General features: G+C 53.8%; 1 protein-coding gene across 4 annotated transcripts in view; it reads left to right on the top strand.

The window, feature by feature from the left end:
* Vash2 (vasohibin 2) overlaps positions 1–13779 on the top strand; it is a 29702-nt gene that overhangs the window by 8050 nt on the left and 7873 nt on the right. For all 4 annotated transcript variants that reach the window (XM_013157642.3, XM_063236736.1, XM_003474610.5 and 1 more), the window contains 5 exons: positions 998–1086; positions 2412–2468; positions 2854–2928; positions 8784–9165; positions 9933–10048. In XM_013157642.3, coding sequence (XP_013013096.1) covers positions 998–1086; positions 2412–2468; positions 2854–2928; positions 8784–9165; positions 9933–10048 — 719 coding nt within the window. The remainder of the gene's footprint in view (positions 1–997; positions 1087–2411; positions 2469–2853; positions 2929–8783; positions 9166–9932; positions 10049–13779) is intronic.

Genomic DNA, 13779 nt, shown 5'->3' with positions numbered 1-13779 from the left:
AGAGGGAAGGAGCATTGGAGTGCCATGGTGAAGTGGGGGAGTGAGGGAGTGAACTGGGGGATTGGGAGGGAGCCCGGCATCCCTTCCCTGGGCCAGGGGCAGCTTGGGGACAGCTGGGCTCCTGCTTTCTGCAGAGCTGATGCCTGGCAGGCAGGGAGGAGGGCGTCAGGAGGGTCGCTGGAGCAGCCCCCAGCCCAGGGCTCCAGAGCCTGTTTATCAGCGGCTTCCTCTTCTGCCTGCTAAGCCCCAATCCCCAGGGCTGCCCTCCCTGTCTCTCCCAAGGCTGAGCTAATCTTCCCTTTAGCCTCTTTTGCGGCTCCCTAAGAGCCCAACCCTGAGGAGCCTCCTCCCTCCTTCTGGGCCCAGGGGAACTGAGTATCTCAGTCACCAGTGACCCCAGCCCACTGCACACCACCAGACAGACCGAAGTCAGGAGAGTCAGAAACATGGGGGCGACGGGGAATAAATCAAAACCAGACCAAAGCAGCCAGCCGGAAAGCCCCGTGTACAGACAACAAACCCAAGCCTGGCTGGTGTCCCTTGCTTCCCCGGAGTGGCCTGATCAATGGCCCCTGCTTATCTTACTCTTGCCTACCACGCCAGGTGGGGTTGCTCAGAATGGAAGAGGAGTCGGAGTCCTAAATTCTGGGAAGAGGCGCCCTCTCTCCCTTCCCAGGGCCCATCTGTCTAGGGTCCTTCATCCTCTATGTGGGAACGGAGTCTGCACAATCCGTGGTGGACACTTGTTGATTAGGGCAAGAGACAGGTGAAGAAGGAGCTTTGACAGGATGCCCAGCAGGGCTCAGGGTCCAGAGGAGCTGGGGACAGGCACCTGTGCAGAGAGCGCTCCAGAGGGGAAGCTCGGTGATGGCCAGGCCGCTCCAGGGAGGCATTGCAAGGACAGATGGCTGTGCCAGGGTGGCCTTCTGCTCTTGGGGGATGACAGCCCTGCGCTGGCCTCCTGGATGAACAGACCCCTGTCTCTGTTTTCCTACAGCCTTCAATACCCCAGGTTCCAAACTACAGGCTTTCCATGACGATCCCAGACTGGCTCCAAGCGATCCAGAATTACATGAAGACGCTGCAGTATCCTTCCAGCCGGGGGCAGGGACGGGCGTCTGGTGGCTGGGTGGCCTCAGCCTCCCGAGTGCTGGGGTTACAGGTGTGCACCACTATACCCGGCTTTGTTTTCCTCTTTTAACTCTTAAGGTTTTGTAGGGTGGATCTCAGGAGTTTGAGGCATTTGTACCGTGAGGGATTACTACAGTGTTAACTCCCAAGCTGGTGAGCTTGTTACGGTCAGCCTGTGGTCCTCACCCCAGAACTCAGGATCCACGGCCCGAAACCTGAGGCTGCAGGGGTGGTGCCTAGAATCTGCTTGTGAGCTCTATAAATGTTTGTTAGGTGTCCCCAAGTCTGCAGAGCCAAGCACATCTGAGGAGACCCTCTCAGTGGGGTGTGGAGTGTCTCCACATAGCTGCTCTTTGAGTGTAGCGCACACCGCGCATCCCAGATGCCTGCCTAGGCCTGAGCTGCCTGGGCTTGAGGCGGTTCCAAGCCGCTTCAAATTCATACCTCATTAGGTCCTCCCAGCTTGTGCTTTTTAAAAATACAATTTTGTAAGCACAAAATACACAAAGCAGCTTTTCTCTAGGCTGAGAAAAATCAAGAGCCAGTCTCAGAGAGCAGGGCCTCAGAGAGTCTCTGGTCTCTTCCAGAGTGACCTGCAGCAGGCTTGCCATTCCTGTGACCTCCTGGGCAGTCAGTTAAATTCAAAACATGGATAACAGTGCTGTCTTTTCAGGTTTAGTGACCAGCGTCCAGTGCTGTCATGGAAAGAAGGTCAATTCTGCTGCACTCGTATGCTGGCAAACTGTGTACCACTCATTCAACCGTCCTGCCTTCCATCCATCTCTATCAGTCCTTTCTGTCCGTCCCTCCCTCTGCTCAGCTCGCTGTCCCACCAGCCTCCCATCTGTGTATCCATTCCCCCATTTAGCTATCCATCTATCCACCCATCCATTCATTCACTTCTCACTTATTTAATAATATTTGCTAACTTGCCAAGCGTTAGGAGTGCCATAAAAGTGATTTTTTAAAAATGCCTCCAACTCTCAAAGAACTTGCAGTCTACTAGGTAAATAAGACCATCTATTCAATGAGCCAGAATACAGAGCAGATTAAGAGGAGCTGTCCAAACGTTTGAGCTGCTTTGGGGCCTAAGAATTAGATTTCCAGGGCAGAGCGGTGAGGAATTAGAGGCTGTCAACTACCTTCTAAGGCATGGGCCGCTTCTGCAAAGCAGCCCTATCTTCTAATCCCATTGAGAAATCAGGGTGCCTGTTTTCCTCTGCCAGATGACTGGGACATTTGGAGTTTTCTGTCACTTTCCCTTTACGTACTTCACGCAGATATAATCACACAGGGACCCAGTTCTTTGAAATTAGGAAGATGAGACCGCTGAGCGGGTAAGTGGTGCATGAGTTATGAACTGGAAATCTCTGGCTCTTCCAGCCTCTGCTCCCCGAGTCTCAGCACCCACATCCCTGGAATGCAGGGAGCGGAGGTCGAGGACAGAGTCGGCGAGGCAGCCGCCTAGGTGTGAAGAGTCATCGGTCGTGGGAGGATGCTGTGGGATGTGGCCCTAACCTGTGGGCACTGACTCTCAGGGAGGGCAGGGAGTGGGGGACATGGGAACTCGGTTCTGCTCGGTGCAGCTGTGCTCTGGGGGCTTCCCTGTGTCCCCATGTGGTGCCTGATGTAGAGAATGCAAGCTGGCGGGTTGACAGACAGACAGACTGACTGCAGAATCAAAATGGTTCCTGAGATGCTCTGCTGTGCTCTGTCCAACAGGTTAATGGAAACAGCAAAGGAAATGACCCGAGAGTCCTTGCCAATCAAATGCCTCGAAGCCGTCATCCTGGGCATGTATCCTGGAAGTTATGTGTGTTTATGTTTACCGCATTTTCGGGGACCTTGCTGTGGGGCCGGTTGTGCCTTTGACACCCTAAATTCACAGCGATGATGCCCAGCCACCATCACTTTGGAGGAAACAGCTGAACTCCCCTCATACTTCCCTTCCCTTTCCCTGGTGAGGGCTGGGCCAGACCTGAGCTGGGCTCCTCGAGGCAGCGTCAGTCCTGGGGTCCTGACTGCTGCCCCCACCGAGGCCTGCTCTCAGGTCTCTCGTCTCAAGGAGAATTCTAAGTTGGGGGACGAGAGGGAGAAAACGGTGTGGAAAGACATTTGGGGCAGGTGGGACTAAGAAAATAGAGGAGCAGGTGGTGGCGGCCGTGAGTCCCGGGGGATGGACACGGCTGACACAGAGTCTGTCCCTTCTCACTTGCATGTCCCACCCCCCTCTTGGTTGCGCAGCCTGAGAAGAGTACGCAGTGTGATCAGAATATGTTGAATATTTAAGTTTTAAAGATGTATTACAGTAAAGACATATTGCTGCCGACAAGCGGTCAACTAACGTGGGTTTCTTGATTGGGAGACTGTGGGGGAGAATGAGACAGGGGATGAGGGTGACAGGAAGGTCACAGACGCTTCCCTTTGATGCCAGCCTGGACTGAGTCACAGCAGTGAGGGGACAGGAGGGGCCGGAAGCAGATCAGCAGTGAGAAGTGTGCTAAAGGGGGGAGCAGTGACCCCACATTTCCCGAAGTAAAGGGGGGATCCGATGTGTGGGGACAGGTTGAATTTGCGGTGTGGAATTTGGGACCTGGCGTTTGGAGAGTGGATATCCCAGTGGGGACCAATGCTGGGAGCACGAGTTTGGGGTCTGTGAGTGTAGGGATGGATGTGGCTGCTAAGGAGAAAATGATCAAGGGTGAAACCCTAGTGTTCTTCTCTGCACTTGGATACAAAAAGGCTGAGGAAGGGACTCAAGGAGGAAGGCGGGTGGGAAAGGAGAGGTGGCCGTGGGCGGAAGGGGGCAGCGCTGGTCCAGCCTGGTCTCCTGACCGCTTTCCAGGGAAGGAGAGCCTGTGCGTCACCGTCATCTGCTGAGCAGTTACTGGCTTGGTTGCAAGCAGGACTGTCCACAGGTGCCTGGGCTGACGCTGGAAAAGTGGAAACTCGAGCCTCCCAAACCCTCCCCAGCTCTCCTGGGGAGCCTCGAAGGAGGCCTGGCCCCAGTCAGCATGCAGATGGCTCAGGGCCCCCTGCTCCTGGTGTCACAGCTGTTCAGCAGAGCCTCTTGCAAGTTTAATGGGGTGAACCATTGGCCAGGGGTCTGCTTGAGATCAGGGGAGAAGACAAGCAGGGGCCCTTGGCTGGGAGGCAAAGCTAACCCCAGACACCCCTGCTGGGCATGTGGGTGCACCTGGGCACAGGTCACCGTGGCCCTGCATGGTGAATACAGCAAGCACTGTGTCACAGGAATTACCTGTGACTTTTGCAGATGGACCGGAAGAGACTCGGGACCTGCTTCAGCCTGCGGGCTGTTCCTTTGGTTTTTCTTTTTTCTTATCCATGTGACATTTCAGAAAAGTGCAAGGCCAGCGGAGAGGGTAGAGAGAGATTCGGCTCGAGCTGCTGAATGTGGGGAAATCTGACTCTGGGACTCGGACAAGGGACACAAAGCTAAACTGCAGAAGGTGCAGAGTCTTCGTCTGCAGTTTGCTCCAAGTCTGCACTCTGGGTCCAGCTAGCAAAGGCTGATTTGAGCCTTCCTTCCTCTGTCCCTCCCTGGCCCTTTTGCAGGTCCTGTGACGAAGGGATGCTTGACAGCTAGGAGCTGGTCAGTCGGCCATATAAGCACCTGGTCCATTTACCTGTCCTCCTGGCATTTTCTTTCTTTGTATTTTAGCACAGGAGTTCTTCATGAAGGACCCCTTTTATACAGGAATCGAACTCACGACCTCACGCTTGCTAGGCAGGTGCTATATCCCCGGCCCTAAGACCCCTTTTTATCTCACTTAAGTGCACTTACACACTTTTGCATGCATGCTGGATGCAAGAGTCTCTGGTTCCTAATTATTTTCTGAATTGTGGCAACTATTTTGGAGGGGCTCTCAGACCATGGTGATGGTTGCTTGTAATGCTGAAGCACTGGTTGATTAAAGTAGCGGGTGTGTGTGTGTGACAGGCAGATTCTACATGTCCCCAGAGGCTGGGTGCTAGCAGATGAGTCAAAGGTTTGGGGTGCTGCTGCCCCTTTCCCTGGATAAGCTCAGACAGCTCCCCTGCCAACTTCCAGCTGGCACCTGACTTCCTCTTCCCCGCTCTCTCTGGGTCCCAAGGTCCCAAGGCTTTGCCTGTTGCCGCCCCATCTAGGAGACTACTTCTGGTGTGGCTGAGGTGAGGTCCCTCCTCTCCTGTCAGAGATTTCTGGGCTTGTCTCTCTTACAGCGTACATCATGTGGCGTTTGCTTTGTTTTAGTAAAACCTTCACAGCATTATTAAGGGTCCTATTCAGTGACTGTGGCATACCCACAGTCTCATGTAACATGCCCACCATTCACCTCCACAGCTTTCCCATCTTCTCTACTGCAACCGTCCACTCATTAAACAACAGTTCCCCTTTCCTCCCTTCAGCCCCTGGCAGCCCCTTCCACCTTCCCACTCTAGAATTTGGTTCCTCTCGGCACCTCGGGTAAGTGGAATCGTACAGTCAACCCTCCTCTCGTATCTGGCCTATTTCACTTGGCATAATGTCTTCAGGGCTCCCCCATGTTGTGGTGCACCTTGGGATCTTTTTTCATTTTGAGACAGTTTCACTGTGTAGTTTAGTCTGGCCTCGAACTCCTAGCGATCCTCCTGCCTCAGCTTCCCAAGTGCTGGGGTTATAAGCATGCGCCACCACGCCTGGCTTGTGGGACCTGTTTTTACAGACTGCATCATCGTGCCTTGTTACAGAGATGCCCCTTTTGTTTATCTGTTTATGTGACCATGGGGTTGAGGTGTTTCTCTTACAGCTGATGTGATTAATGTTAGGAACATGTTTGTGAATAACCTGTTGAAGCCTCTGTTTGCCATTAATTGAGTCCATACCCAGAAGGGAATTTCACGGCCCCGCTAATTCTGTTTTACTGCTGGATTACATCATGCCCGTTGTGAGTGTGACTCCAGAGAGGTTTGCTTTCTTTATCTGTGGTCTCACAGCAGCAGCCCACAGGCACAGGGACTCTGACCACACTAACTGAGGCATATGTCACACTGGCTTCAGCAACCAAAGACAGCCTGCATTCAGGGCTTGAGGAACTTCACAGTGAGAGTGGCAGAGAGGACTCAGGAAGTCCTCTCCTCAGGCTGAGCTGAGGGCAGGGGACGGGGCTGTCCCGGACCATCAGCTAGTCGTGTGGGCCACCACCTCTTCAGGGTGCCTGGGGTTGCCCTCTACTGAGTGCTGTCTTTCAGGCAGAAGCTAGTGTGTGCTTCCTGGGTAAGGTTCTTGCACAGTCCTTACACAGTCCTTTCCAGCAGGCACTGGGATGCCGGCTCAGCCTCCGCCCTGCCAGGATAGGGGCAGTCATAGTGCAGGGTGCACAAGCACCAAGCACCAGGCGGCATGGGCATCCTTCCCAGGGGAGGTGGGAGGGAACTGTAGGGGAGGCTGAGAGGTGTCAGGCAGGCATGGTGCTCAGAAATGGGGAGCCAGCTGTGAGGCTGTCCCAGGCCAGGTCACAAACTTGGGAGCAGAGAGCAAAGCCCCCAGCCCCTCCATTGCTGGGGTCCGAAGATACCTGCCAGGGTGAAATCTTCCACACCTTATGGCTGACGTGTGAACGAACCGCAGTTTATTTCTGCAGTAGGGACAGAAGATGATATAGGTTGTTTTGTGTTTAGAAGTATGGTGTGAAGGTCATTTTAAGGTCACCTACAGGTTTACTTCTGTTGGACTTTGTATGATGGAGATCTCTCGTGCCCAGGGTGTCCTGCATGTTGGTGGCCAGCCCAGGCATGAGGAAGGGGTCTCCTGGGGAGCGCTGAGTGGGGCCAGAGTAGTTCTGGACTTTCATTATAATCCCAGTACTGAATATTGTAATCCAAGTACTATAATTCCTTTTCTAATCTTCCCCACAGTTTGGAAAGTTATATTTATAATCCCATTAAAATGTTATAGGAATTCTGGCACATTAATTCCAATCTACCACCTCCAGTGCAACCCACAGCGAGAGTAAAACCTCGAGATACATTCAAAGCTAAAGGCAGCCAAGGGGTCCTAAGCTCAATCCCTGTGAGGATATCTGGACAAAGACTCTGACCCAAGGCCTCTCCAGAATCTATTATCTCAAGAAGAAGGGGTGGCTGGAGGGTGAGTGACAGTGAGTAACTTGAGCTGGCTGGCCAGGTAGGGAGAAAAGCATCTTTGCAAAATGCAGGGAGAAAGACAAGCAGAAGGCTCAGTCTATGTAACTCAGTTGGATAGTAGCATCTGAATGGTTTTAGGAGGCTGTTGCTTCAGTTTCCAATATGTAAACTTTTGTGCCCTGGGGACTCATAGCCTCTTCCTCTGAGGCTGTGCCTAGCTGACATTCCTGGAGCTGAGTGGCTCTGCCATCCCACAGCGCTTGATCCTTACAGAGAGTGCTCTGTGAGGAAACAGGAGTCAGCCGGGTTGGCCTCAAGGATTCCACATCAGTACTCAGCTGGCCTTATTTGCATTGCTCAGAGCCAGCTGAAGGGAGCAAACACCATAGCCAGCTCTGTACACATCAGTACCAGGAAATAAGCCTCCATCTAACTAGGGCTGCAGCGGTTGATCTGCACTCAAGGGTCACTCAAGTTGTTCCCTACAACTTTGACGTGGGGTTTGGATGAAGTCCGGGAGATGATGAGCATGGAAGAGTAGTGTAGACCAAGCTTGGGCTTCATGGGTCATTCTGGCCGCTTTGCAGAGCCAGTGTGGGGTTGGTGATGGTGGGGGCAGATCCTTAAAGGGGAGGACTGCACCTTTGCCTGTGCCACACATGGAGCTCAAGGCCCAGTACCAGGGTCAGTGCTAAGCTTAGAAACAGTCTGGGGCCCCTGAAGCTTCTGAGCAGAGGAGCAACACGCTGAGTTTCTGGGTTCCCTGTGCAGAAAAGCTGGGTCCTGGATCTCAGCAGCCTGACCCGGGCTGGTGTGGAATTACAGGATGTGCTAGAGGACATCCTGCCTCGTGTCCTTCCTTCTGGGGCCTGGAGGTGAGGGGATAGGTGCTTGACACCATGCCTGGGGAATGGCTGGGCCAAAAGCTAGTGATGGACAGGCAGGTGCTAAATCCAACAGGCCAGTGAGTGGGGGGAGTCAAGGCATAGTGCCCTTAGGCTAGGAATAGAGGGGAGCCCAGGTCACAGGCACAGGGCGCCAGGGCCAAGGAGACTACAGTGACCCCTTTACTCCTCTCTGTCCCTTTGGGTCACGTCACCAGCCTGCCTCCATGTCTCCAGTCAGTGCCTAGATTCTGGCTTTCATTTCTCACCAGGACCAACACAGGGCATCAGCTCCTGGTCTGTTTCGTACTGGGCAGTTTGGTCATGTGATTGAGAAAAAAATAAATAAAAATCCTTAAGTAGTTCTTCCTCTCCAAGGTTAATGTTCGGTATGTGGTGTCTAAGGAAGATGGCAAATTTTTCTTTATGTCCTGTATTGCATTTGCTTTGTTGATGAACCAAGTAGTTGCTACTCAAAACTCCCTGCAAAGGACACACGAGTCCTTAGGGGACTCTGGAGCATTTGCTTTGTTGATGAACCAAGTAGTTGCTACTCAAAACTCCCTGCAAAGGACACACGAGTCCTTAGGGAACTCTGGATTCCCAAGGCCTAATGTCTCTTCCTTAACTCAGACCTGCAAGATACTTAACCAATGGGCAGCCTTCGGTCGAGCGATTCCCCATCAGCTTTAAAACCTACTTCTCAGGAAATTACTTTCACCACGTCGTGCTGGGAATATACTGCAATGGTCGCTACGGCTCACTGGGCATGAGCCGGAGGGCCGAGCTGATGGACAAGCCGCTGACTTTTCGGACTCTGAGTGACCTTGTCTTTGACTTTGAGGACTCCTACAAGAAGTACCTGCACACGGTCAAGAAGGTCAAGATTGGCCTGTACGTCCCCCACGAGCCTCACAGCTTCCAGCCCATCGAGTGGAAGCAGCTGGTGCTCAATGTCTCAAAGATGTTGAGGGCTGACATTAGGAAGGAGCTGGAGAAATATGCCAGGGACATGCGGATGAAGGTGGGTACAAGGACAAGCAGGGACCCATGCAAGAACGCGCTCTCGCTCTCCTCTCTCTGTTCTCTTATTGTTTTCCTATTACAAAAGACGTAGGTGACATTACTTCATACAGACGGTTAAGGTCCCCTTGCATGCGCTACAGTTGGCTTTCATCTCTGCCGGCTCTGTGTGCGCAGCGTGAACTAACTGGGGATTGAAAGTGTTTGGAAGGAAAATTCATCTGTGGTGGACGTGTTGAGTCTGTTTTCTCTCTTTTCCCTAAATGGTAAGCACAGCAATTACGTTATTACGTAATGTTAGGGATCTATTACGTTATGTTAGGGATCTAGAGATGATTTCAAGTCTGTGGGATGATTGTGTAAGTTGCATGGAGATCCGCGGATTTCAGTATCTGTGGGATTCCTGCAGTCGGTCTTCTGTTAGGACCTCCGGGGTGACCATCTTTCAAAAACCAGGTCTATGCCGAACTCAGGGGTGTCAGTCACAGCTCTGTCTAGGCCTCAGCTCCTTCTGTGAAGTCAGATTTAAAATCTTAGTCATATCGTATGCATTTTATACTCTGTTCTGTCTCTGTAACAGGGTGACCCATCATTCTAGGGTGCCCAGAACTGAGGGCTTGCCAGGACACTGTTAAATTTGTCCCCCACTGGCCACTGCACCTCAGGGATGTGGTGGCCAGGGGTTTGCAGCACCCCGTGCTGTAGGAAGGCGTGGAGGTGGGGCCCTTGAGGACCAGCACCATTACTAACCCCTTGCATCTCCCCCAGATTTTGAAGCCTGCAAGTTCCCACTCTCCAACCCAGGTGAGAAGCCGGGGGAAATCCTTGTCACCCCGCAGGAGACCAGCAAGCCCTCCAAGGAGGCTCGGCAGGCGAGACAAGTCGTGAGTGCCTTTCCTCTTCCCTAGTGCAAGCCCTGTGCACACATTTCGCAGAACTGTCCTCTGGTGGGGAAGAGCTGTCCTGGGCTTGCACGGTGATCTCCGAGGGGGCCACCTGCATCGGGGGCCACCTGCAGGAAAGGTGAACACCACCCCACATTCCCCCTTAAAAGATCTGGCCGTGCCCACGTGTGGGGGATGAGTGCCAGCCGGCTGGCCTGCCACCCAGGCAGCACGGGAGGAGCACTGGGCCTGGGGTTAAGAACCTGGGCCTGGAACCAGCCCAGCTGTATAGGAGCTCTGTGTCCTGTGCTATTTCTGCGTATGGAGTTTCTTACCCCTAAAACGGGATTATTAGAATTCATGGATCTCCTAAAAGCCTGCCTCCTCTGTGCCCAGTGACATGTGATTGTTCTCAGTAGGTGGTGGCATGAGATACATCCCCTGAGTGACCCTCGTCCTTGGCTAACTTCGCCCTGGCCGGCCTTAGCCCAGGGTTATAGATTCTTTGCCTACTTCTTGGTCCAAATGACCCCATGAGAAATGGCAGATTGGAGCTGCTGAAGGTGCCCAGAGAAACCTGTGATAATCTGCTGGCAGAGACGAGAGCTGGAATTAGATGGGGAGGGAATTTGGCTTTCCTTCACAGCAGCAGTGTGAGCCGGGTCACACTCATCTCTTGCTGCACAGGCCCTATAGTTGAGGCCCAGCTCCACAGCGTCTTAGCCCTGCAGCCAGGCAGGTCCTTGGTCCTAAGGGATCCTTAGTCTGCATGAAAGAGAATAAAAATGTTTCCCTGACCAGGTGTGGTGGTACACACCTGTAATCCCAGCACCCAGCAGGCTGAGGCAGGATCACTGAGTACCTGGAGGCCAGCCTGGGCTACATATTGAGTTCTGTGGGAGCTATACAGCCAGACCCTGTGTCCAAAAAACAAAACAAAACAAAACTTCCCTGCTTAGCTCAGAAAATACCGAAAGGATCAAATTGATCCGGTGACAGCTGCGGTTGGTTAGGGGTGAGCTGCCTTCACACAAGCACATTTTTCTGGGCACATTCCTTTCAGATGAAGAAGCCAGGATACAGAAAGGCTTGACTTTGTTGCCCTGGGTCCCGGGGTGGTGGTGGGTGGGGGTGCGGAGCTGGAACTACAGGTCCCTGGTTTCTGGAAGGTGGCAGGGCGGAGGCAGGATGAGGGTCTACTTTTGCTTTTGGAAGAACAGAGCAGGAGAAAGTATCTTCAGTTCCCCAGACGATTCTCTTCTTGGCCCTTTCCACGTCCTCCTGTCCACCCCAGGAGGGCCTTGGCCACCAAGGCCAGTGTCCAGGGCCAGAAACGGAGGCGAGGAAGTGGGAGCCCGAAGACTGGGGCTTCCTGGGAGGTCTTTGACCTTCCAGGAAACCGGGTGGCTTCCGACCTTCCTCCTGACTCTGTCTCTCTCCCAGGGCTGACCTGGACCTGGCTCCCCGACCTTGGCCCCCTTCTAAACCACTCCCCCTTTTCTTCTCATTCAGGCAGCCATTAATTGCTGTCAACAAACAAAGCGGCAGTTTGGGGGTGGAGTGGGGATCATTAGCACAGGTGAATGACCCTGCAACAAGTGGTGATTCATAAAGCGGGGAGAGCACCCCCTTTTGAGCTGTGCCCTTCTTATCCCGAGAGGGCTGGGTCATCCCTCGGAGCCCTGGTCCTCAGTGAAGACGCACCCCTTCCCGTCAGAGCCGGAGCAGCCGGGAGCCCCTCTTGGCCATGCGGTTGGTTTGTAAGATGAGTCTGGTGAGGTCAACTTTACTTGGACCGGTGGGGACTTTGCAGGCAAAGGCATGCTTGTTTTCAGCCAGGAAACATTACTTATGATTGCCCGAGGCGGTGACCACCTTAGAAACTGGCTGGGGTCTGCCTGGCCTAGTGGTGCACACCTGGAATCCCAGCACTTGGGGGGCCGAGGCAGGACTGCTGTGAGTTTGAGGTCAACCTGGTCTATAAAATGACTTCAAAGCCAGCCTGAACTGCATAGTAAGACCATGTCTCAAAGACAAAAAAAGAAAACCGAAAATGGCTGGGGAGGATAAGGTCAAGAGTGCAGTGGTGGTGGTTTGAGAAATCAGGAAGAAGGCGAGTTTGAATTTAGACTGTGGAATTTCAGGTTCTTGGGCCGCCAGGGAGAATGTTCTAGAAACTACTGTGACTGTAGACCTTAGAGTGGGAGGACAGGGATAAAGGAGCCAGCTACTCAGGAGGAAACACTGCAACCACAGCTGGTAAGATGGACAGGGAAGAGCTGGGGGAGGAGGCCACAGGAAGAACCCTGGGATAGGAGCTGATGGGGGGGGGGAGGCAGACAGGGTGGCCAGTCTCGGTCTTGATCCCTGAGCCTCAGGGCCGGGACTGCTGTGGAGGAGAAGAGGGAAGAGATGCAGAAGATGAGAACCAAAGGAAGGTCTGCAGGGGTGGGGATGGCGGGATGGTGGGGAGACCGGAGGCCCGAGCTGGCCCTCCCTCTCCAGATGTCACCAGATGCAGCTTGGCTCCCAGAGCCGTGCCTGGGCAGGAATAGGGTCCCCCCACCCCACTTGTGGTCCTCACCAAGCAGCCTTTGTTCCGGGAAACTTTGCTTTTTAGCAAGGAAAGCAGACAGGATAGGGGTGGCACTGACCTGGAGCCCTGGACTCCAGGACCCTGGTGAGGAGCAGTGCCGGTCCTCCCCACCCCATCACTTCTAAAGGAATCAGCATCGTCAGGAGGCTGGAGAGTGGCCAGAGGGTGGGAAATGCCCTGACAGGTGAGAGCAGAGGCCCATCCCATCCGCTGGGGGGTCCAGCTCCTGAACCAAGCAGGGCTAATTTTAGTGGCTTTCTGTCCTCAAAGTTGGAACCTCTGCCAGCCATGAATTCTGCTCTGTTTTTACACTTGCCTGAGTAATCCCTTTAGCAAGGAGGATCTGTGTTCCTGGGCTGACACAGCCAGCTGAGTGGGCGGGTGAGCAGCGGCATAGATGAGGGCATTAGCTAAAACCAGGCTTCCAGGGGCAGGGGGCTGCCCCCCAACCCCACCATCCTCTGGGCAGGGGCTCCCTGTGGCTCTGAGAGAAAGATGCTGATGGAGGTTGGGGATGGTCCCTGCCCTGCCAGGCCCTCAGCACCCTGCCCAGTGGAGAACCTAGCTGTGAAGCATGGGGTGCTCTGGGGTCCTTTCCTTGCTGGTCACAATACCTGGCTACTGCCTGGGCCCCAGGCCTGAGCACAGGTAGGAGCAGGCAGCAGGAGGTTTGGTTTGGTTTGGTTTGGTTTTGCTGTGTTACTGGGCATTGAACCCGGGCCTTCACACTAAGCTATGCAACTGCCAGCCCTTCATGAGTTTCTATTTTGAGCTGGGGTCTGGCTAAGTTGCTACCACCAGTGTTGACCACTGGAGTGGCCTTGCAGGACACTGTCCTTCCCGGGGCCAGCAGCTCTGTCACCTCTGTGCTTTCTCCTCTGTCCTTTGCTGTTGTCTCCTTCCCTTCCCTCTTGCTCTTTGATTTGGATCCTCTCTGTGGAGGGCCTGCTGGGGACCTCAGTGCCGTAGGGCCCTATCACCTTTCATGCCAGGACCACATGCTGGACACTGGACAGTGGGCCTTGGGCGCTGTGTCAGGAAGGGTGACACTCGCTGTATGGGGACAGCGGCTATTTAATGAAGTCACAGAGGATACATTTGAATCCCTGGTTTAGTGACACGGGGTGGGGGGGTG

The sequence above is a fragment of the Cavia porcellus genome, unplaced genomic scaffold (genome assembly GCF_034190915.1).
Source record: "Cavia porcellus strain 051 isolate PalLab524CR breed Dunkin Hartley unplaced genomic scaffold, mCavPor4.1 scaffold_26, whole genome shotgun sequence".
NCBI classification, from domain to species: domain Eukaryota; kingdom Metazoa; phylum Chordata; class Mammalia; order Rodentia; family Caviidae; genus Cavia; species Cavia porcellus.
This window is presented reverse-complemented; position numbering and strand designations above follow the sequence as displayed.